The following is a 25,455-nucleotide window of genomic DNA, read 5'->3' on the forward strand; positions in this document are numbered from 1 at the left end:
TTTCTGCTTTCTGGACAGTGGTTTGGATGGATGAGCCACATGAGTGTCTGCTATGCTGTAGCTCTGAGTGGAACTGACTGTACGTAGTTTCACAGTCATTTCTTGTTATTGAACTTTTGTTGGAATATTGCACTCTTCTAGATGACTGTTTTGCAAAAGAAAATGTACGGTCTTTTGCTAAATGCAGTATTTGGAACAACTACACATGAAACATAATTCCAGAGTGTAACAAGATGGGGACAGCCATATTTCTTGTCTTGGCCCAATAAATTAATCTGGGTAAGGGATTCAGAATGAGGGAAGGGATTTGCATTCACCAAACATCAGTGACCTGACCTCATTTTGAACTGATGGACATTTGGGATAAGTGAGATCTGGTGATATGGTTACTGCGTCTTAAAACCCACCATGTAGGGGCAGATTTCCACTGAATGACATTAAACTCATGTAACAAAGGCTTACACTCCCGTGGCAGGACAAGTGGAATGTCCTCTGCCGTGATGGAAAGACATGCCTGCAGTCTGCCTCCATGGTTCACCCAATAATTTAAGTCCATCTTATATTCTTCAGTAAAAAAAATAGTTTTTCTTTTTTTCAATTCAGTCAGACAAGTGCTATCCAGTGGTCAGCATACTCTTTACTGCTGCATGTGATGTGTTCAGGTATGTTTTGTATTCATTAGCAAGAACAATGTGTGTATTAGATAAACAGCACAACACATGGGGCTCCAAGTCCCTGGCTGCATGCTCCCGTGCTTGTGTTATTAAGAAAGGGCCTGCTCCAAATCTGCAGAAAGCCCATGGACAAATGCCTGATAACTTGAGTGGGCCGTGTACAAAATGGGGTAGGAAATGTTGCCCAGGTACATGTCCACTTTGCACAGGTATAAAAGAAAGCACAGTGCAAGGCAGACCCACTGTACTTTCAGTTAAAAGCTGAGCTAGATCCTTTCCCAAAGCTCTTGAACTCTCTGTGCTTTATTTTCTATCTGCTGCATTTGAAGGGGCTTCTAGATGCATAATTTGCTATTTAAATACATAACCTGTAAGGCTGAGAAGCGTGTGTATGACTTCATTTTGCTTTTCCAGATATTAATAAAAACTGCTGAGGGATTTGTCCATTAAATCAGTTGTTGGTATTCACAGTGGGGAAGCAGCTGCTCTTACTGCAAGCTTGTTCTGCCATCTCCAAATCTCCCTGTCAGGGAGCTGATAATGTGTTGTGAGAAAAGTTAATAAAAGTAATTGGCTTCTATGCAGGCAAAACAAAGCATAAAGTCTGGGGAAAACAAAATCTGTAAACAGCTTGAGCTGTCATGCTCTCAGTTGAGCAGCAGGTAGGCTATGACCCACCATTATTATTATTTTTGTAGCATGATGTACCGGAAATGTTTGTGTTGGTGGAATCAGAGAATCAAAGGGAAACAGGGCTGGAAGGGACCTCAAGAGGTCATCTAGCCCAACCCCCTGCTCCAGGCAGAATCATCAAGGTAGGAAATTATCATCAAAAGAAAGGACGGGGAATCCTTGTGCGGAAGGGTAGAAACAGATGTTGCTTTTTGTCGCCTTTGTGCAACGAAATTTTTGTGGCAGCACAAAGCAACAGACGTTCATACTTTTTGTCATCCCACAATGTGGCTACAATAAAAGGTAGCAATAAATTCTGCCGCTTTATTATGGCAGTGGATGTCTGCTTGCTTTGTGGTGGGAGAATGCAGGCGGTTGGAGCTGCACGCACTCTCCCACTGCCCCAGGGGGAGAGTGGCCTGGTCCTGCACACCCTGGGAATCCCTCTGCAGGATCAGGCCCCTCAAGCCTAGAAAGTACTTGCCAGCTTTCCCCACTTTTGAGATGCACCCCCAGGATCTCCAGTGCGTATCTCTGGAAGCAGGGAAAGTTGGGCTTTCCTCCTTGCAGAAACACACTTCTGGCAACATCTGGGGTTCCCAGAGATTGCTGGGCTGCACGTCTGGAAGTTGGGAACACGTTGCCCATCGTCCTCCAAGATCAATAGGCAGAACGATGGGAGACGTGTTTTGCCCAACAAAGTAGATGAGCTGGGACACATCCTGGCGCAGATGATCTGCTTCATTTGTCGACACCAAGTTGAAGCCAAAGCAGTCATAAACTATCAGGGTTCAACATGCATAAAGCAAAAAGGACAGTTAGCAAAATGAGTGACATATGGAGATTTTAAGGGGACAATTTTAAAATGCTTGTATTTTTGAGCAGCACAAGTCTTTTATTGGAGCTTATGTTCCTGAGTCAATCTGTCTTGCTTGAAAAATTTGCAGCAGAGCAGGATTAGAATAGGATTAGAATAGCAGGAGTAGAGGAGTCAGGTCAAGTGATTTTACCAGTATGGACCAGGAAATCGTGACTTTTGGTCATGCCTGTATGAAAACTCACCAGATAGCCTAGATCTCAGGTCCAGATCACTTACATTCTTCAGAGTTTCTGGCAATTTGGGTTCTAGTTCGCTAAAGCTTGCCAAGCACCTTGAAATGACAAAATGCTATCTATACAAGTGCTAAGGGAAAGTGAAGAAGACTGACGCAACAGAAGACATCATACATTTTTCTGCAAGGACAAGATTTGCTGTTAGGCCTAAGGCTTGAAGAGATTTCGCTTCCTTTATTTTTAAATGTTGTTTTGTGTGAATTTGTTGTAAGTAAAAGGTGCCAGACTAACAACCTTGAAGAATGAAGTTGTCTGTTGAGGTACTATCCAGCTAAGTCCTTAGAACAATATTTATCACTATAGTATCCGAATGCCTCTCAACACACAACAGCAACTGAACTCAAGCAGGACAGTGGCCTACTTTCCCAAGATAGTCAGCTTTTTTATATATATATATATATATATATATGAGAGAGAAAAGATGTGCTTTGCATTCTATGCCTCCTTTCTATTCCTCCCCCTTCTCCTGCTCTTTATTTTGGCCTTCACCTCCGTTTCCTCCACTCGTTGCTGTTTTCAGTTGCAGCCGTGGAAAGCCGAGTCCCAGAAGGGAGTTTCATGCTGTGTTCTGAAGTCTGTGGGATCTGTGGTCAATCTTATCTCCCCAAGCAATGTGTTTCAAAACCTTGGCACTGCTGCTAAAAATGCTCTATCTGCTGCTCTCACCAGCTTCATAGCTGTAGAGGAACATAGCTGTCCAGAGAGGTTGTCATTGCAAAGAGGGTTGCTCTCAGAGGCATGCATGCCCAGCTCCAGGGAGGGCCTTGAAGATTAACACTGAGACCTTGATGTTGACCTCGGTAGGCTATAGAGACCCATGCGGCGTGCCAGCTGTAGGCGCTGTGGTGATTTATGTGATGGGTGCTTTGCACCCTGGGAAATGGATTAAGGTGCAGAGCCTCTGATAACAATGTAAGCCCCAGTTCAAAAACTTTAGCCTTTCCAAGTGAGAGCTTTAAAATAGTATTTTGGGGGGCATATAAATGTCCAACACTCAGAAAAAGGTGTCAGCAAATGCAATTTGAAATATAGGGTTATTTATACCACACAATGCAGGTTTTGAAATGGCAACTGCACTTAACTGTACATCACAGACATTTCAAAAAGATCTGATTTTAATGCTTCTGGGCAAACTGCATACCCTTTTGCTATCACAAAGACAGGTGACAAGGGAGTCCCAATTAAAGGAAAGCTGTATATCACATATACTCAACATGTATTCAATTGTCCCTCACATGCATTTCAAAAATACCTGATTTTAGCACTTCTGGTCAAACTGTTTCCCTTTCTTACCACAAGACAGATGACAAGGAAGTCCCCAAAATGGAAAAAAAGAATAGGGAAAAAATACCTCATTGCAAATGTCTTTTTTTCCATGAAAATACCCTGTGTAACAGAGGCACAAATAAGATCAAAAGAACCAGTTGCCACCCGCTACTGACAGTAATGCACTACCCAGGCAAACAAAGCAAAAAGCAAGGCATTAAAATGCACAAGGATGATGCACAAAAGATTTCCAATACACACCACCACAAACCCCCTGATCCCACGTCCACCAGCGCCCTTTGTGGCCACAAGCTCTCTCTTATCATGGGTTCACATAGCATCTGGCCCAGTGGGAGCCCGTTCCTGGCGGACATGCCTGGATTTTCCACAATACACATAAATAACAGAGAGACGTGGCTAAGACTCCATCTTGTTCTCTGCTGCTTAGAAATCAGGAACAAAACTCTGTGGAGATTTTGGAGGGCTGCACAAGTGCAGTTTGGACACGCACAGAGTTGCAGGGGGGTCATTTCTCATGGCTGCAAGTAACAAAAATGTCTCTCGCACGCTTACCTGCGCACACTCGCGGCTAACCTGCGCTTTCCACTGGAGATGTAAAGGAAGAGCAGCAAGTGAAGGCAGGACCCACAGGCTTTCCCTCAGCTGTTGTGCGTCTCTCGCTGCACCTGCCGACGTGCTCCATCCTTCAGGCTCTTCCATGGATGCCCTGCCGGGTTCAGTGCCTGAGGCACAGAGGTCACATCTCCGGGAGAGCGGGATGCCTGCTCGACGTCGCTGAGGGTTTCGTGGCAGGTCTCTCGTGAGGCGTCCCAGGCACGAGCACGAACGCTGTGGTGACAGACGTGGGGCGTAAGCCCATGAGAAACGCATCCCAGAGCCCAGCAAAACTGCTCGTTTTCTCCCTTGCTGCTTCTCTCAGAGCGTTTCTCTTTCTTCTGAGCGTCTTTGAGCCTGTCCACGCAGCTGAGGGAAACCTTCCAGCAGCCCGGGCCGTGGGAGCTGCCCCCTCTCACCCCGCGGCACTGCACTGCTGAGGCGCAGCCCCCTCCGCCCCACGCTGTACGGCCCTGGTCATGACCCAAGTCAGGAACGGGGCTGGCAGCCCCAAAAGCCCTGCAGGGAGGGAGAGGCCCCCAAGGCCGGCAGAGCTGGAAGGCGGCTGAGCGCCAGGTTTCAATGCAGCAGCCCGGGGGCTTGAGCTCGAGGTCCCAATGCAGGTAGAGGCAGAGGCAGCGGCAGCGGCAGGTGTACAGAGAAAGCCCCAACGTCCCTGCCGGGGAGTTTGAAAACTCCCCGGCCTTGCCTATGGCACAAAAGCAGCATGCCGCGCACGGTCAGGAGAGGCCTGGCTGACTGAGGTGGCTCTGGGTTCATGCCCCTGGCACCTGCCCGTGGCAAGGCGGAGCAGGCCCCGGGGACGAGCCCAGAGTGGCTGCACCTGTGTGATCCCAGGCCTGAGGCAAGCTGGCAGGTGTGGCTGGGATGTGCCATTGCTGCCCTGAGGCCTGAGGAGAGGAACATAATGTGCACGTACGATGGCCGTTCCTCCGGTTTTATAGCGGACATCCCGGTTTTCTGCTACTCCGTCCTATTGACACAAAACCCAGCGCTTTTATGCCCTCTATTTGCCTCCACAGATTTCCACCAGCCTGACATAAAGGTGTCCGGCTTTGGATCAATAGGACGGAGTAGCAGAAAATAAGGCTGTCCTCTATAAAACCGGACGAATGGCCACCCTATGTGCGCTGCAGGAGATGGGAACCCTCACGGCACAGAGCCGGCCTGGACCCCCATTACCTGGGCAGTTCAAACTTGGGTTTAGACCCAAACGCTGCTGCAGCAGTCTTCCTCATTAGACATGTACAATATTACATGCCTTTGATAAAACAAAACTCTGCAGCATTTCTCAGGTTAAATTATCTCAAATCCAGACTTCAGCAGACATGTTTACTTCACTTTTTGTAAGTCTTCTGCTTCGAGAGCACATAACTTCTCAAGGGCTGTGATTGTCCTTTGCTTGCTGAGGCCGACAGTGAAAGAGAGTAGCGTTAATACTGATATATTGAGGAGGGAATAGTCCACATTTCAACTCCAGCAAATTTTTATGGGCACCATAGATCCTCCCCAGGCTACTGGACAAGCTAATTGTTCCCAATTTTTCTAGATTTTTTTTTAAACTAACAAAATAAATGAAAATGAGTCAAATGATTGATACTGGGAGAGCTCAGAGCATCCTCACTTACTGCTTGATAAATGTGCAGATTCTGACATGCTTGAGTTAACTCAAAAAGGTAAATCTTCTGTCCAGTCAAATATGCTCTTATTTATGACTCTCTGTCCCACTTACAGTAGAGACACAGTAAATACATCAAAAACAGTATTTGCAGAGCAGTAATGTGTGCAGAAAACGTAACAGCACTTGGGAAATCTGCAAGCAAACCATAAATTAATCAGAGTAATCAATGGTATGTAAAAGGTTAACAAGGATCAATTTCAAATAAAAACATTCATACTTTCTAAGAAAAAATAAGTAATTCGACAGAGTATGTAATTAAACAGAGAAGGAAACATGTGCTAGATGTCAACTAGGAAGAAAAAATGGATAAAATGTTCTTCTTTTAATGGCCGATTTTTATTTTAGTATTATTTTTAAGTATATTATGGAGTCACTCAGAGACCCCAACTGACATCAGGTTCTATTTACCAAGCATTGCAAATGGTACATGGTCTTTTCCAACTGGTGAGGAGGTGTTGTGGATATAGTCTATTAAGAGAAAAGCACAAAAGCAGCATAGAAGTGCCCACACTATAAAAATGTGTGCATTAGTGTCTTAGGAAATGGTTTCACTAAACTTCAGCATGATGTTGCTGGGCCTCCGAACTAGGGGAGAACATGGTGGTCCAATTTCTCCACAATTTTTGCTGTTTTTTTGCAGAGGCAAAACCTTCATTTAACGAACGTTATCCTGATCCAACCAGCTAGCTTTTTCCATTGCAAAAAGTGTTTCATAAGCCAAGTGATGCTTAGATAGCAGGAATCTATCTTTCTGCAATCTCTCCATGTTAGCAACTTCATATTTGATATTATAAAAGTCAGGGAAGTCCTTCAAGCCCATAGAAACCAACTGTCCTGAGTCCAAGATGGCATACATGTAGGTGACTTCCCTCCTGGAGCGACCTGATAATGGGCTCTGCCTCAGATACATTAATAAGCTTGTCCGATTGTTTGCAGAAAATGGCATCATCTTTACTACCTCCTTCCGAATGGGCTCATGTAATCCTCTGAAGGGAAGGTGACCTATTGCCAGAGAAAAGACATGCCATGGCACTGTGCTGCTGGGAGCTGGGTGATCTGGGTTCCACCCCTAGGTTTGCACCAGGGGTGCTGCTTAACCCTGGACAAGCCCAGTGACTCGTGTTTTCCAGCTAAAACAATGGTAAGTCTTCCCTATGCCCTAGAGCTGCTGTGAGGCTTAATAAATGCTTGAAAAGGTGTGCCAGAGCATCACCAGGAAGATGCCAGAGAGAGCCAAAATAGTTATGGTTGCTGCTAATGCCGGTATGTTTATATGTATGGGTGCCAATGTATTATTCGTGCAATAACATAGTGCTGGAAAGCTTTTACACAGCTCAGGCTGCTGCCTCAGCAGCTAAGCACCCATAATCTTGCACGGAGTCCCTTATCAGATTGCAGAAGATTACTCCAAGCTGCCTAGTAGATTAAAGCTGAAGCACCAGTCGTCAGTGCAGACAGACTAGTCAATAGCCTATGACTACAAAATAGTCTGCTGATGTGAGATGTGCAGGGGGCCCCGCTGCAGTCATTAACTTGTGAGGTCTTATTGCAGCTATTCAATACCAGCTTCTGGGACTTATGACTCACAGGGCAGGGGGAAAACTCAAGAGGCAGAAAAACTGTGGGGTGGTTTCAAATTTAAACTTTGGAGCATGTGTACAGCTGAGTGCAAGCCACTGGCTGGCACTCTGCTGCCTCTGTCTGTGCTTGGGGCCTTTGCCGGCTCTTACTGGTATACCTCCGCTCCCAGGTCATCTCTTTCATCATAACCTCCAGGGTGGACCACTCCAGTTCCCATCCCTTTCAACATGCTCTCCCACCATTAGCTCACAAAGGCAGGGAAGACCCAGAGTGCTCCATTCTACCCTGAACCTGGACAGGGCAATAGTAAATGAGAGGGCAAGGAGAGTTTGAGGAAAAGGGGCTCAAAGAAAAAGGTAAACCCCAAGGTTAATGGGAAAGTTAATACCAGCTAATAAGACAGCTACTGACAGAGGCGTCAAAATGGAGCATCTGTCCCTGCCCCACAGCAGCAGCGCTTTCCTAACACTGCAGGACGTTAGGCCCATCAGATAAGTTATTTAAAGTTAGTATGTCATTAAGTCATCTCCTGCTACTGCATTCTGCATCTCTTCAGAGTCCTTTTCATAAACGTTTGACATCTCCAGATCCATAAAAGCCAGTGAATAACCACTTACCCTCCTTCAGTCCAGCTGTAGCACGCCCCTTGGTGTAATGTCTCTACCTGAGTAGCAGATTCCCTTCTTCTAGCTGCAGTCCCAGAAGCACTGGTAAACCTCTGCAATCCCTGACCCCACAAGGAGCTCAGAGCACTCCCCATCAGACAGACAGATAGATGGGCAGCTTGTCAGAGGTAGGTGCCAGTGTAGAGCTGTTTACTAAAAATCTATTATGGTCTTGTCTTGCTTTCACAGGGAGTTAATTGAAACTATTTTAAGTCTTGCCATCAACCAACAAAATTACAGGGCATTACGCTCCAGCAACTGTTCTGACTTGACAGACAAACCCATCCGCTGCCTGCTTGGTAACTCAGATATAGACACATTTACAGTCTCTAGCTACACAGGCAAGGAAAGCAGGCTATAATTAACTTTTTAATGGACATGGATGAAATCAGACATTCCCCACTTCGTTTTAAACCCCTTGGACAATGAGGATTGGGAAGTCACCCCAGATTTGAGTTCTTTGGTGAAAGTAAAAAAAAAAAAAAAAAAAGGAGCTGAGGGAAAACCAAATGTAACATGATACAGAAAAGAAGGGAAGAAAAGTCTATGACTTCTCTTGGTATCATGTATTCACGCCACACCTTGTGTCAGCTTAGCCTACGGGCATCTTCTCACCATCTGTCTGCTTGCCCTCCGTCATGGCAGTATCAGAGAACTTCACAATTAGTCACGATTGATGTACAGATCTCCCTCAGAGGGGATGGGGATAAAAATCACAGGTTGCTCCTTAAGTAGGAACAATGTACAGAGCTAGATATGAAAGCACACTGGAATTTTAACATAGACAGTTATATTTTGTCAACTTAAGCAATAGTTCGAGAAGCTCATTTATGCCTGCTTTGACAGCAAGAAGGCTGAAAGATGGAGCTGCAGTGCTAACCCAGAGCAGATGGGCAGAAAAGTAGCACAAACCACACATGCCTGAGAGGGATTATTAAAAGAGGTCTGAGAAGGAGAGTAAGTGGGAACACACCAGCTAAAAACAAGGTATTGAAACTGTCTTTGTCTTTGGGCGATGGACATAAATGGTGGCACCAACTGATGGAACATGGGGCAAACAAATAGTCTGTTTTCAGCGGGACTTGCAGTGGCCTGGCTCTCCCTAGGATCAGGCTTTAAATCAGCAAATGAGTAATAGGATAATGTTCATGGGCCTGTATTCAGACATAATGTTTGCCAACCTCAATTGCTCCATCAATGCTTTCATTCTGTTTCGAGATGACATCAAAAATATCTTGGATCCAAAACCTATCTTGCGTGTAGTCTAAAGTAAGGAAGAGAACTCACCAATGCTGCTTTTGTCCAGCCTGGACAGAGTAGGAAAGTAAAATTTTGCTGCAGGTGCCTTCAATATCCTGTGATCCTTTCTGGGTGTTCCTTCTATTGCGGGGTGAAGGTGTTTTGTGGTATTATAAAATGTCCACAGAAGGGTTGTATCATCTTATGTCAGTGCTACTGCAAGTGCTACTTCCAGTCACTGGCAGATATGGCGCACTGCAACTACTGAGAGAAACAGGAGTTTTCACAACCTGAAACGTGAGATCTGATTTATGGTTAGATGCCCTGTAATTTTTCTGTTCATGTCATGCTGGCATTTAGGAGCCCTCCCCAATTAGTGTGAATGCTGGCCTAATTGAGCTTGTTCTATCAAAGCAGCAGGCCTTCCAAGAAATCCTGAGGCAGTCAAGGTCCCTGTGGGTTGACAACATAATAAGCCTTGTGTTAAAATAAATTCATTACCTACCTAGTTTCTACTTCTCTGCATCCTGTGCAGACACTTTCACCAAGAAAAGTGAGTGCAAACTGAGCTATCCTTCTAATGGGGGTGCATTTTATACCTTGTTTGCCCGATTGCAAATGACTGGCTGGACCTACACATTATGTCATGTCTGTAGTACTGCATATATTTATTCTTTGCAAAATCCTCTCTAGGATAAAATTCCCACCCCCTTGGCTTTAATCGGGTGGGAATTTCACTACTAAACCCCTCCCACTAGCACTGCCCCTTTCCTATGCTCATCATCTGGAAGGCAGAAAGTCAATTAGTTCCTTTGTTTATTTTTATATTTTAATACATGTTATTAGGCCAGGTTCTCAGCAGCTGGTGTGAAACTCCACTGTGCATGATGAAGCTAGAGCAGTTCCCATCAGCTGATGTGCTGGCTCGCTGTTCAAAAATAAAGTTACCTTCTCTCTAATACCAGCCCCTGCAGTAGCTGCATACAAAACAAAGCCTTCCTCTTCAGAATTGGTGCCATCAGGATTCAAATGAAATCATCATTTTTTTCTGCAATTGTGTGAAACGATTCAGAAATGTCTATGAAGAAGTGGTGGTATATACCGTAAACATAATCCATTGGCAAATTTCAACATTATTTATTAAAAGGCATTTTTATTATAAATACATTTTAAATGTAGCAGTAAAATACATTTTGTGTTACCATTAATCTTTAAAAATAAAGAGAATGCACCAAGACAGTTATTACACGTCTAGATAGATACTGTAGACCCCAATCCTCAAAGCATTTTACAAGGAATCACAGAGTGGCTGAGATAAATCAATCTGAAAAAAGCACCTTATGGATTAGCTTTGTCATGGTTACTGGTAGATGCCAAGAGTAATTTGAATTTTTAAAGATGTAAATCATTCTTGGTGCTTGACAGTCTTTCTGAACTTCTTAGGGGGCTGCCACTAATTGTTGAAAGAACCTGTTATTTATTCATATGCTATTTTTTTCTAAATAATGCATAAATCTGTCTCACTGAAAACCTAGGAACACTGTTTTTTCACTGAGAAAACTCTTGCATTTATGTTGTCTCTTAACAAGAGGGGATAAGCTATTTTAGAGTTTTATACGTTCACTTGGGGACTGTTTCCCTCACTTATGAACATATATGTTAGTCAGGTCCTGGGACAGAGTGGTAGTATAGGGTCTGCGTGCTAAGGACTTCATCCTACGCTCATTGTAGTCAATGCTAAATCTACCACTGGTGTAGAAAATCAGGACCTAAGTCCCATCTAAGTCTTCAAATGATACCTTATGCTGGCTCTTTGCACAGAGTTAACTTCTGCCCCCAGTATTAAGAACACAAAGAAACCTTGCTATCCTAGTCTAAACCATGCTGGAGCGCTTACCTCCTGCTTAAAACAGATCTCATAGGTACAGAAGGGTGAATGTTATTCTTATTATGTACCGACTGCAGTAAAAGGGATACACAAAGGAGGCAAAACTGTCTGAAACCTTTGGCTTAGTATTTCCAAGCAGATTTATTTCTCTACCTGCCATCTCTGAAAGGATGATCCTATGGTTCTGTGCTGGCTTTGAGACTGGAACGATCATCATCTTGGTGTAGAGGTTATAGATTAATGGGAATTTTCAACAGCACTTCACTGACTTTCAGTGAGACTTGTGCTCCTGAATCCCTCACGTGCATTTCAAAATCTTCCCCTAAACTCATTAGAGATAGTGGGAGGGAGGTATCAAAATACTCAACCTACCTACATAGGCCTGGACCGAAATACTCGTGGATCATTTAGTACACCTGTCATGTGCCCAATGTGGAAGGCAGAGGCTGGTACCAAAAGCTAACAACACAAAGACACATGGTAAAATTAATATTCATTTCAATAAGCAATAAAAAACTTTCTTTTCCTAAACATGAATGTCAGTTAGATTGGGCTCATCTATTGTCTACCATGTTCATCATTTATTATGATACATACTTTTACTATCCTGCTGTTTTCATGGTCTTATTTCTAGGAGCTTTTCTAATCACTTCATCAATTTGAGTCTCCACTGAATCCAGACATGGCCCTGACTGTAAACCATAAGGTGGATAAATACATGTACTGCTTAATTAGAGTGGTACAGTACTAAACAAAATAATTCCTCACCATGTAACAGATGTACAGATGCAAGTTGTAATGAATATATTACAAGTTCTGAACCATCATCACACTTTTATAAGCACATTTTCACCTGCTCCAATAGTGTGCACCTGTGATGTGTTGACATTGCATCTGGCCAGGGTGTGAGACTGCAAGGTTGAAAGAAATACTCCCTCTCAAACTTTGCAAGTTTGCATCCAGTCTACAAACACAGGATGAAACTGAAAGCACTGATAGAATGGAAAATATAACTTAGTTTGGTTTGTCTTCCTGAACTGCCTGGCACAGTGACACCACATCACACAAATGGGTGGGCAACGTGAACGCTGGCTAACTCTATGAACATTCAGCACCTGTCTCAATTATACGGTCCTGTCCTGAACTCTATGACAGCTGCATTTGTTTGAAGCAGGGTTGTACACACGGCTGACTCAATCCTCCTGAGTTCAAAAGTTAAATTCAAATGAGACTGGCACGGTCTTCCTTCCACTTGGGAGAAACTATGAAAAAAAAAATGAAATATGCTGGGGGAGGAATGAAAACTCTTCAAAAGGCCAGAATGGGGGAATTCAATGTACTTATTAACCTAACTTTTCAATAGTGACTACTGAATGCCCAACTTGTGACCCTTTAAGAGGCCTTGTTTTGAGAAAGTGCTGAGCACCCATCCTTTGAAAAGCAGGCCTTCTTTCTGGTCAGGGTCTTGAGCATTGGCAAAGCAGGACACCCGAAAGCACTACTGACTTTTGACATTTTCCCCCAGCTATTTGTAGTGTAAGACATCCATATGGGCCTGCTTGAGACTGTTCTGTTATAAGGTGGCAGAATCTCAAAAGTGCAGAGGGACAGGATCGCAGCGAGTGGTAGAAAAGCACATCAGGCTCAGCTTAGACTACAGGCACCTACCTACACCTCAGATGAGGTGCTGGGCACAAATGGCAGGCAGGGAGGGTGCACTGGGGGTAGACACCGGTTGTGCCTGATGCAACATTTCTGATCCTTCATCCACAGTGTGGTGAGGAAGTTCATAGTAGTCACTCACTTAGGGACCACTTTCTACTGCTACTGTGGCACCCCATCAAAATCATGGATAAGCCAACATATAGGCCTGTGAACACTCCAAAGATTCGCTGTGCCTTTATAACTGAAAGGCAGATAGATGAGCTACAAAAATGGGTACCTGCCAGGTCTGTGCTGCTCCACCAATGATAGGAAGATTGGATGTTGAACTACAGCACTCTGAGAGACCAGTTAATCACTTGTCACGGCTCATCCCCCCTCATCCCCAAGCAGGATCAAGCCTGATTTGGTGAATGATTATTCAGTACCTTGAAAAGAGATATAATGCTGGATGTGGGACTACTGACAAAATCCAATAGCAAAGCCTTTAGAAGTCTTTGCCTCCTGACCAATGAGAAGGGGGATTGGCAGCTAGGGGACCCATATGGTCACAGGGAGGAATCCACTAATGAAATGGGATCCTCGTTCAAAGGTCTAATCCACAGCAAGAGTTTGTGGGGAACTGGAAAAGCCGACTGACGGTTTCAGCAGTTAGGGCTGAATCAGGTGAAAGAGATGGGAAGGCAATTGTTTGCTGGAATTGGTTAGCAAGCAAACAGAATTTAAATGGGGGGCATCTGCACAGAGCAGGTTGTGACTATAACGCAGGAGAAATCAGGACAAGCATACCCATTATCCAGTACCTTATTGAAATGTACCACAGGCTGTGCGTTAAAGTACTGTAACATCAAAACCAAACTGATTCAAGGAACTATCCTGTCTTCAAGTTATTTCTAGCCTCACATGTTAAGTGAACAGGATCTCTCACTGTGTTTCTTTTTTCTGACCCACTAAGACCATGATTAAATACTCATAACTCCCTGTGAAATTAATCTTTAAAACTCAGAAGACAACTCTACCAATCACATTGTTAAACAATGTCTTTTTAAAGGCAGCAGCTGTGTCTTTTAAACAGAAAGTCAGAAATTGAGTGATTTACCTTGGAGTTCCAATAATGTATTGTAAACCTCTCTCAATTCTACGCTGTGCAACTAGCTCTTATTGTAGCAAAGACAAATTCCCATAAGACTATCATATTTTCCATGAAAAGGAATGAATTAAAAGAAGCCAAAACCAGAACTTTTCCAAGATATTAAACATAGATTTTCTTAATTAAAAATCCAGATCCTGTGATCCTTATTTAGTGAAAATAGCCAAGGTCCTCAGTGGGATTTCTCCTAAGAAAGAGCACAAGCTTTAGTCATAACTGCTTTGCTGAGTTTGATATCTAAGCTGCAGTGAAGAGTCAAGGAGCCAGATCTTCAGCGGGCCTAAGTTGTCAAACCTCCACTGACTTCAACTGAGAGAGGACAGTACACACAAGCTGAGGACCTGGGCTTATTTTCCAGAATTAAGATTTGCATAATTGTTGTAATTGCCCCACATAAGCAGCTATGGACCACTACCCACTGGAGCCAATGGAGAGACTTCATTCGACTTCCAGGAGTGTATGACTAGGCCCCAAAACAGAGCTTTTATAATCAAATACCGGCATCCCTCAGCTTTCTGATGCTCAAAACAGGGCACAGACTGGGCACATTTAGACTTTGTGGAAATTTTCTGAATTTAGAAATTCCAAAAAAAGAATTTGAAATCTTGGTAAAAAATAATCACTTTCATGAAAATGTTTAGCTTTTCCTGTTCTTCAAAGCTGCTGACCTCAATACACTATTTTCAAGTAACTGCAACTCCAACAGATTTGAAGAAAGTAAGATTAAAACTAAATGTTATCAACTCAGGGCTATGTACATGCCAAAAGTGGCACTGCGAAACAAAACTGTTTTGCAAGAAAACACTTTAAATGTATCTTAAGAGGGAACAACACAGTTCTCCTAAATAATAAAATCAGTTTTTATATTATATTTACCAGAAGATCTCTCTCTTAAGATAAGAGCAACCATGAAACACTTTAGCCAAAAAGTACAAAAAATATTTTTTATAAAGAAAGTTATAAGTAACTGAAAGCGTAAGTTGAGTATGCAAATGCCACCTCATCCATGACATGCTACCAGAGCTACAATGCCAGTGTAAGACAGTTATAATAAAAATGGGGGGAGAGGCGAGCATCTCCACCTTAACTAATTCACAGATAGCAGTAAATTAACAAGTGATGTTTATTATTTTAATATTCAAATATGGTGAACAGAATAAAAAGACTGCTCCATATAAACGAGTGATTTTGAAACCCCTGAAATTACAATGCCAACCTGGTGAAGTGAAGTGCATTTGAACCCTAGCTGACCTTTTGCCATAGACTTGCACATCACCGAGCAAAATTCATAGACTATAACATTCAGACACACAGATTTTTCTCCTAGACCGCTTTGGCCAGATACTCAGTTGGTGTGAACTGGCATAGCTCTACTGAAATTAATGGATGTCAGCTGATTTGTAACCACCTGAGGCTCTGGCCCCTGTTAATTGAATTTTCACAGACCGATTTCTGCAGTCCTCAAAGTAGCAAAAGCACACCAACAGAAGTCAATGGGAGTTTTGCTAGATGAAGGGTTGCAGAATCTGGCCCCAGCTCATTTTAGATCCTCCTGATCTGTGCCATGTATTGAAGTGCTAAGCAGTATTTGGCAGGGGCTTTCCCCTGCCCAACAGCTTTTGTTTCATTTTATACACTAAGAAATAAATTAACCAGTTATGCATGTTTCAATTTACACAAAGAAAAGTTAGTTTTCTGCTAAGTTTTTGAACCACGAACCCAGAAAAGATTGATAGCAACCATTCAAATCTCTGCAGTGTATTGAATTTAAATTAGCCTTATAGAAAGACCCTTACCTTACAACATGAAGTCTAATGCAAACAAATTGATTGTAACCAGAGCAAAACTTTGATTGAATACAGCAGGAGGCACTGCTCATTAGTAAGGTCTCTCATTGACAGATTCACACAAAACTCTGAAATGTTAATTCTTACATCTAGTAAATGTGGGGGAGGCGGGATACTGTATACAAACGCAGCCCGGTCTTGGTAAAAAGCAATTATGACCCAGATTTAAAGAGATCTCTTAAACTATAAAGGAGGACTATAACCCCTGGAGAAGCTATACATACACACACTCCTTAATTTGAAAAGTATGAACAGTGTGCAAGACCAACATTTTTTAAAGATAAAGGTTATCTTTCAAGTTTTCATCTCAAGTTTTCTCTTAACATGTGTAGTAGAGTTCTCTTTCAATATGGAGTCCTGAAGGACCAGGTTTGTGGAGAACTTTAGCAAAACACATAGATTAAAAAACCTGGAAGTTGTTTTTGCCCCAGTAAAGATTTAAACGGATTAATTTGGATACAGCTGTGACAAATATTAAACCTCTTCTTTAATGATGTTCCTCAAACAAAACAGTTAGCAAAATATTTGATTTTCCTTGTATAATGTCATATTTTAATGTAAACATCAAATAATGTACCAAAAATTTTACTGGGAAAAAAAAACAAAACCTTAAAGCGGCACTGTTCTTTATACCACTGAAGAAGGGGAAAAAAGCCAGATTACAAACATTTACACATGCATAGTGGGAAAAACAGAACAAAACAAAACAAAAAAAAGTATTTTACTAAATTCACACATTTTTTTTAAAATAGTTATTAAATCTACTAAGCACCAACATACCTAAAAATTTATTTTCAGCTTCATGATTCATTTAAAAAACCTATCAAATTAACCTTTCAAACAAGCTTAAATTACTAGCTTGTCCAAAAAATAAAATGTAGAGTACTTTTTAAGTATACCAATGTTTTTTTATCTGAATGTTTCCAAACAATGGCATATGTGTCTGCCTTGACTTTACCCTACAGTGGATGGAGAATACAATACCACATCATACAGAATCTAAAACTAGAAAAGTCTGAGAATGCAGCATCCTTTCACAAAAAAGCTGATAAAACTGAAAGTATTTAGAAGATGCTGCACCTTTATTAAAAAAAATTAAATGAATTTAAGCAGAAATAACATACATTTTTACATTAACTGGCCATTTCTGGTACAGAAACCCAGCATAGTTTGCTAATGTTATTGAATAAATGTAAATGCTACTTACAATTTTAAATACAATTTAGACAAACTTTTTTTTTGTTTTTTTGTGTTTTTTTTTGAAGTTGCACAGTTAACCTCTCAGCTGCTAGCTTAATGCAACACATAGATAACATTACACAAATTAAAAAATAATGTGTGTGTGGTGTTCTACATAAAAGCTTTCAAAATTCTGTCCCACATCAAAAAAAAAAAAAGCAAGATAATGGAATATAATTAAAAAATTAGTTGCAAGTCTAGCAGCAAAGCAATTAAGTGAGGATATATTTACTAATATAAACAAAGGGAATAGTTGCAACTACAGGTGAAGCCCCAACTATCTGATATCTACCGACACAAATAAAAATTAAATTCTCTCTAAAAAAAATAATCTGATTATTTAAAATAGGAGTAAAAGCCATTGCTACCTGATGAACTACCTAGGCTAAGTTCCTGAAACAAAGACAAAGGGTCGCTATTCTTTTTTGCCTGCTCAGGAGGGGGTTTGGGCTTTGGTGGAGCCCGCAGAGCACTTGCGTAGGACATGGCAGGCTTGTTCCCACCAGCATTCTGCTGGCTGTTGCTGTTTGATTCAACGATCTGCTTGTTGGGCATGAGGGGTGGGAACTGGCCAAGATGCTGCAGCACGTTGTAGTTGAAGGAATTGGACAGCTGTATGTTTTCGGCTTTCAGGGGATCCTCGGGAGGTTTGACCGTCTTCGGTGGAGCTAGAAAAAGAACAAATAAAGCGAGTTTAACTGAATGGCCGCCACAAACGGGAGCTTTTAGATGATAACCTCAGATGCAAAGAGTGACTGGTATCTAGACCTGGCAGAACCTCGGTATTAGGTTAAAGCAACAGGAAGCTTGAGATTAATACTAGTTTTCTCCAGAACCTCTTTTAAAATGACTCTATGAGCTTTAGGTTTTTTTCTTCCTTTGTCCTGTCATATGGAAAGGCAACTAACCCCTTGTGAGAGTCACTACACCCTCATCTGTAGGAAACAAACCAAAGGACTAATCCTGAGGTCAAACAAAACTCCCATCATTAGGGACTGCAAGTTTCAGGCCCAGGTGATTATGTATCAGAACTGCCCACAAATGACTGCAGCACAAACTGCAAAGCACTGCGTGTCCCGTCTCCAACCCAGTTTCAGCGTAGTCTAACGGCAGCCAGTAGGCCTATCTGCATGCTTCTATCCCTGCACGTGCATAAGGCTCATGTTTTTAAATGCATTTAGGCATTTCTCCTCTCAAGTGTTGCGAGGCTTAAGTGATTCAGATTTACAAAACTTTAGGGCTGGAAAGGATGGCCATGTCCCATTTGCAAGAGAGACTTATGCCCTACTGACTTTCAACAAATCTCAGGTTCCTAAGTACCATTTTTGGAAATAGGATTTTTTTTTGCAATGCTGAGTAGAGCAACACCCAAGTAGCTTTAAAAATCTGAGCATAAATGATTGACTAGATCAAGCTCCCAGTACTCAGTATTCAGGACTGAGCACCAAAAGAACACTGCTTCAATGGTTTCCCATAAGCATCCAATGAATTCAAGAGACCTCTATTAATTGCTGCAGGCAATATTTTTTCAGTGTTGTGCCAATTTCACAGTTTCTGTGCCTAGTTCATATCCATATTGTGCCAGAAGCTAACTTTTTTTTTCATATCCATATTGTACCAGAGACTAAACCCATTTTTAAAGTTTCTTAATGTTTAGAAATGTCTAAGCCCCCTACCCATACAATACATTTATGCCACAAGTAACACATTAACCGTAGCATAAATGGCCAGGGTGCTACATATGCACCAGATTTAAGGCACCATAAAATGGCAAATTAACCATAAAAATGTAGGCTACTTGTAGGGTGGCATACACTTAACATGGGGCCAGGGCTGGCAATCAGCTGCCTGTTGGTCCAGGAGCTGAAGCCGCCCCAGGGTCTGGAACTGGCTTCTCAATGGTTCCAGTCCCAGGTGATTGTTGGCACTGGAGGCCGTGGTGGGGGAGGGAGCTGAGGGGATTCCTCTGCTGGGGACTTTAAACCCTGTGCCTGGCAGCTCTGGACAGTCTGCCCCACTGTGAGGATCAGAGGCTCCCAGAGAGGTTCAAGTCCCCAGCAGGGAAAGCTCCTCGGCTTCCCCCACCCAGGAGCCTCTGATCCGCTGTGCCTAAAACTGCCAGGTGCTGAGTTTTGACAATCAGCTGATTGCTGACCCCCACCTAGGCAGCCCGCAGTCTGGTTTGAGACCTATGGCTCTCCAGGCTGGGTACAAAAACTGCTGGCTCTGGCCTGGGACTGCACTGGAGACTTGAACTGGCCCCAACACACTGGAGACAACAATCAGCTGATTTTCAGCCCCACTTCAACTTGCCAGTGCAGGGGAAGCCTGGGATCACAAGGACTAGTAGTAATGGTGTGATTGGGATCTGATACCTGATCCCAAAATTGTGCTTCCTGCCATGCACGTGTACCATCCCTGTGTGCCATTAAATGAACATGTGCCAGGACTGATTACACTGATGTTCCAGTCATATCCCAGCATTCCCTCTGTATAAGAACATAAAATCTGGGGTCAAATTCTGCTGTAGTTACACTACAGGCATTGAGATCTCAGGTGAAGAGATTCGATATTTTTCTTAAAGAACATTTTAAGACAAAAAAGTAAAAGAAATAAAAAATGAAAAAAGATACTAAGAGTGTTACCAGATGACCTAAGACCTGGAGTCCTACAAATATTCCTACAAATACATTTTGAGCATGTGAGTAATCCCACTGAGGTTTATTGGGATTACTCACCTGCTTAAATTTAACACATGTGTAAGTATTTTGCAAGTTCATGGCCTAACCCTTTAATTTAATGGGGAAGGTCTAAGGAAATACAGATCTTGTTTTCCTCCCACAATGCAAAATTATCCATCTCAGACAGTTTATGAGACATCACAGTCTTATACTGAATACTGAGTTAGTAAAAATGAGGAGTGATAGTTTTAGCATAGTAAGTTAGATGCATTTTGTAGAGCCAGGAATATTTCACCAAACCATAGCATTTTGTTATAACTGAGATAAAATAATTGCTTTGAACATTCAGACTATGAACTAATATAAATAACAGGGTTTTTTTTCAAAGGAGTTAATGGGTTTGCTGTACTCATGTATTAACTAGAATTAAATATTTGTTAAACCAAAGCAGGGTCCTTCATATTCCATCAAAACATTCACTCCCCGAGGAACAGAGAAATGTAGTGCCTCCCTGGCACAAACATCTCTAACGAGAGGGGGCTGAGTATCCATGAAAACACGTGTTCAGGATGACATATTCATGTTCACTCTTAAGCAGATAGGTCTGCCTTTGTCAAGTCCTGAATGAAAAACCACCTGGCAAAAAAGAAAGCAGGAAAGGAATATTTCACAGGGTTTTTTTGTTGACTCTCCAATGATGCCAGTATCACAGTTTCAGAAACACTCACCTAAATAGCTATCAGACTGAGGCACAGAGTACACCACTTAAAACACTGCTAAAAGTGAGAACCAGAGGCAAAAACATGTTATTGGAACAAGGCAAAAAGGAAAGAAAGTAATGAAGGCTGCCCCACTTATATAAAGAGGTTAAGGCCAGAATGATTTAATAAGAGTCAATTCCAGTAAAAAAAAACTGTATTCTACCATTAATCTTTACAGTTTTTGACAATAGCCTCTTATATCCCATAGACCGTTATATATTTACATACTATAAGCTACCTTGATATCAGACTGAAAAATGACAGAATGAAGGGCTCAGTACTATTTATTCTGGCATTTAAAAAAAATCCTACCTCTTCCAAAGGATCAAGCAGGTTTTGTGGAGAGGGGTGGTTTGCAATTACGCTCCTAATTTTTCTCCCCAAAAATCAGTGGCCATGTATAAGGAAACAGTGAGTGCCTGTCACCCATGGATGGTTGTGCTTCACTGATGAAGGAAACACTTCCTCTGTAAATTTATAAAATGGTTTGGGATCTTATGGCTTGGACACATGCTAGCAAATAAATATATCCATAACAACAACTTCTATTAAAATACCCATCAAGGTAGATACTAGTGACCTGGCACATCTGATTTGACCTACTGTACAACACTACCATGACCTTGTTTTTGACCTCCTGTAATTTTTAAACTTATTTTTATACCTCACCTAATTTTGACAAGTGAAGGATCTTTTTACCCAAATTACACTGAAGGTGTTTCTCACTTCCGGGGGTGTTGTACTATAATGCATGTGCCACTATTCACTGACCTCTGTACTAGTGATTATAAAAAAGACATTAATCTTACTTACAAAAATTCATGCAATGGTGGGTCTACCTCCCCTCGTTAGGAGACTGCATGTTCATTTGCAGGCCAGTATCTCTAATTTCAGATTCCAACTATGGGACCATGAATGCCTTTGTCAACAGGTTGAAATACCTCAGGCTGCCAACCATCTTTTCCTTGTGTATGCAACTATAGAGTTTGTAACACTGATCCTGCCACGGTGCACAGGATGGGCTTGCGGACATATCAAAGGTATGATTCTTCAGAACGGGATGTGCTAAATCAAACACTTTTCATAAACTGAGATTCAAGGTGTGTTCCACTCTCCTTGTTTTATTGCTTTAATAGGCTAAAAATTAAAACTGACAGCACCATACATAACACATTCACAAAATGAAATTTGGACTTCTGAATGCAAGCCAACTAATTATTGATGTTTTAGTCTGAATACACTCTTGCTAATTGATATGTTCTTATTCCATATTTAATAACTCCTGTAACTGTGCTTTAAGCCATGAGTATGAAACTGCTTTCAAGTGAATTTTTCTGAATCCTAATGAAGTACCTTACTTTTAGCTGGGGAATTCTGCTGTCTTAAATAGCTAAGAAAATTCACTCTTCTATTCTGGGAGCATAGTTAAAAACCTAAATCTAAAGTAGTTCAGGTGTTGGACATACAGCTATCCTTAAAATGTACAATGTTTGTTTTGCCCATCAACAGTTGTATAGGAAGATTGTGGAAGTACCAAGAGTATCCAAACCAGCATCACACAGAAGAGGAGACACTTAAGGATATTTTTATCAGAAAAGTCTACAATAAATCACTGGAAGAATTAATATGGAAAGAAATAAAGTTGTAAGACGACACAGGATTAGAAAGCTTGCACACAGACAGCAACGTAAGAATCAAGAGAAGCCAGACAACCTCCATCAGTGTCAGGGAGGAGAAGGAATACTGATGGATGTGTCCAGAGTAGAAAGAAAATATGACATAAATGCCACTGATACCAACTTAACCCATGCTCAGTCTATAAATAAAAGACCACAGAGCAGAATGTATGTCAAGGCTCTCAAACAGCAGTTTAAGAGGCGCCTCTGTGAGCATCTAATAACCCAGAACCATTTTGTTGCAGCTCTCTTACTCTCCATAAATTCAAAGTCTGCATGACTGAATACACTTGCTGCTGCCATTTCCAATATCCTGGAAACGTGAGCCACTACACCCTCTACTGTCAACAGCTGCTTACTCCCAGGCAGCAAGTCAAAGCCGCACAGGCCATAGCCTCATAAAATCAATAATAAGCGCTAACACTAAAGTTGCTGATGCTCCATCTATAAACATTAGCTGTAGAAGTGGAAGGCGTTTCTTGGCACTAGATGCCAGAAACATGACAAAATGTTGTATTTATAGATGTGTGTGTATGTACGCATGTGCACACACACACACACATTATTTCCTCAAAGTATTTTATTTAGAGCCTTACTTTCAACACTTACACTAAAGCAATGAAATGTGGTACAGATTGATCCTAACATTATCTAGCAGGAGCTTTTGATTTTCCCTCGCATAAACTAACCAAACAGCCTCCAGCAACATCAGAACTGGATGCCACTCTTGATAAGAGATAATATTATGAAACAGGGGCCTCTTTCTCCCATGGAAAAGTAATATAAATATTTTAAAGGTTGCACCCTAATTTGAAGTCTTGAATTGCATGCAGAGTACTATAACCAAGATTGTAATGATGTTCCAGTAAATACTGTTTAGGAACAGCAAAACGCTAACATTCTGCAAATGTAATATGCATAAGAAGAAAGTAGTTTTGAAGCTCTGCAGTTAATAAGGATAAGGCTTTTTTCATCTAGCCTTTACTGCCTTGTCCTTAGCACATATCCTACTGAACAGTATAATATGAAACCCAAAGTAGAAACTACATGATCATGTTTATTTTCAAAAGGTTACTCAAACACAAGCAAGTGTTATAAGGTAACCAAATCCAGGTTATTAATAGGTTTTGGACCATTCATTAATAAAAGGGCAATTTACATATTAGAAATAATTAATTAAAATGTTTTCGTACCGATGTCATTGGTTTGTTTTTACAGGCCATCAGGGGAGAGAAAATGCCATTCTGGCAGTCGGATTCCTGCACTGTCACAACTCTGGAGCAACTACCTCTTCCAGTGAAAAGCCAGCTTTGTTTCCAGGCTGAGTCGGTCTCCATTCAGACAGCCAACAAGGAAGACAGTTTCAAATGTGATTCATTTCTGATATATGCACATCTGTCTTGGACCTTACCCCTGGGATGCTTGAGCACCTGATTTAGCAGGGAACACACGGAGATCCCAAATGCAAGCTGTATAGGCAACCATCAACGTGGAAGATGGCAAAAGCAATAAGAACCAATCACTGAGGTGAAACGAAACATCTTACAACAAATCATTTTTACCAAGTCCCGCTAAGCATAATCACTGGAACTGGAAACCTCTGAAACAACGTCTGAACTTAATGTGATTTCTGGAGGAAACAGATGAGTTCTGGAGGGGCTGCTCCACAGCGTTCACTTTTTTAGGACCAGCCTGCTGCAAGGAGAGTAGGTGGAAATAGGCCCCCGGCGAGTAAATTATGAAAACAACAAATGCTTTAGAAATATTTTGCCTAAGTTGGCTTCAAACCTTTGCAGACAACAGACATACTTTGTCAGGACCAGCTAAGCTTTGCTTGCACGTGGTCGCTTCAGCCCGAACTGTTCACTCCAGTAAAGCAAGCAGAGAGATTGAAAAGGGGGAAATCCCCGTGACTTACCTAATAACTCTCGGGGCGGTACTGCTCTGGTGGCTCCGTTGCATGGAATGTTCTGATAGGGGGTAGATGAGGTGGAGTTTACCCACAACTCAGGTGATGAATAGTTGAAAGAAGATTGGTTACTATGGTCCTGAAGCTCTTTACACTGACCAAGACTGTCTTGAGGAGTGTTTAAATCTTCAGAACAAGCCTGGACTGAACTAGAGGAAATTCTTCTTTGGTACAACGGCCTGCCTGGTCCTCTGGGTTCATACTGTGTGTTGGGGGGAGGGGGTGGAAAAAAGAGAGAGTCCTTTCATTTACTTGCATATTTGGGTGGCATTTCCCCCCCTTTAACTCTTTCTTATAAAACCACTGCCTTATAAGCACCCTTACTGAAATGCCTTTAATACCACAAATGTTATAAAGTTACAGTTTGTATGTTATATACTGCTTTTTTGATAGAAAAAGAAAAAGTATTTTAAAGCAGGGACAAAGACAGCAGAATCACAGGTGAGATTTCTTAATTTCTAAAGGTAGGGATCTCAAACGTAACGCATGACAGACACTGATCACAGAGAAATGTTGTTTCCATAACATTAAATAAGGGGTATAAAGATTAAGGCACAGAAGAAGGGAACACACAAGAACAGGTGAAAATGTACAATTGCAATGAATTGAAAATAATTGGTATGTCTGACTTCTGATTTCCAAAGGACTCTAACACACAAATGACTCCCATACCAGGATTTGGGCAAGCGTGAGGTCACATTTGTATAGTGGCCTTTGCACGCGGATATGCACACACAGAGCAAATATTTTGGAGCACTGTGTCTTTTCCTGAGGAATAATGCAAAGAATCTTATCTGAAACCCTGGAAATGACTTGCTTCCTTTAATCGTGCAGGCAGCGTAGATGAAAAAAGCAAGAGTTGCCTTAACCCCTCAGCACTCGCAGCTAAGATTTCAGGAAAGCTCTAAATATTTTGGCAATTAAGGGTAAACTCCCTTTGTTAAGATAGAATTAAAAATGGAGCAACAAAAAAATGATGCTCCCAACCGGGTGAAAAGACGAGGGGGCACCTTATTTTGCTTTAATGGTGGCTTCTAATAAGCAGCTGGGGGAAG

At 41.8% G+C, this 25,455-nt stretch overlaps 1 protein-coding gene across 1 annotated transcript in view; it reads right to left on the reverse strand.

The window, feature by feature from the left end:
- Nucleotides 1-10,543: 10,543 nt before the first annotated feature.
- Nucleotides 10,544-25,455, reverse strand: part of HELZ (helicase with zinc finger) — a 152,983-nt gene continuing 138,071 nt past the window's right edge. Inside the window, 2 exon segments of the mRNA XM_025196269.1 lie at nt 10,544-17,981; nt 24,350-24,602. Coding sequence (XP_025052054.1) covers nt 17,650-17,981; nt 24,350-24,602 — 585 coding nt within the window. The 3' untranslated portion in view covers nt 10,544-17,649.

Source organism: Alligator sinensis, unplaced genomic scaffold (genome assembly GCF_000455745.1).
Source record: "Alligator sinensis unplaced genomic scaffold, ASM45574v1 scaffold282_2, whole genome shotgun sequence".
Taxonomy (NCBI): Eukaryota; Metazoa; Chordata; order Crocodylia; family Alligatoridae; genus Alligator; species Alligator sinensis.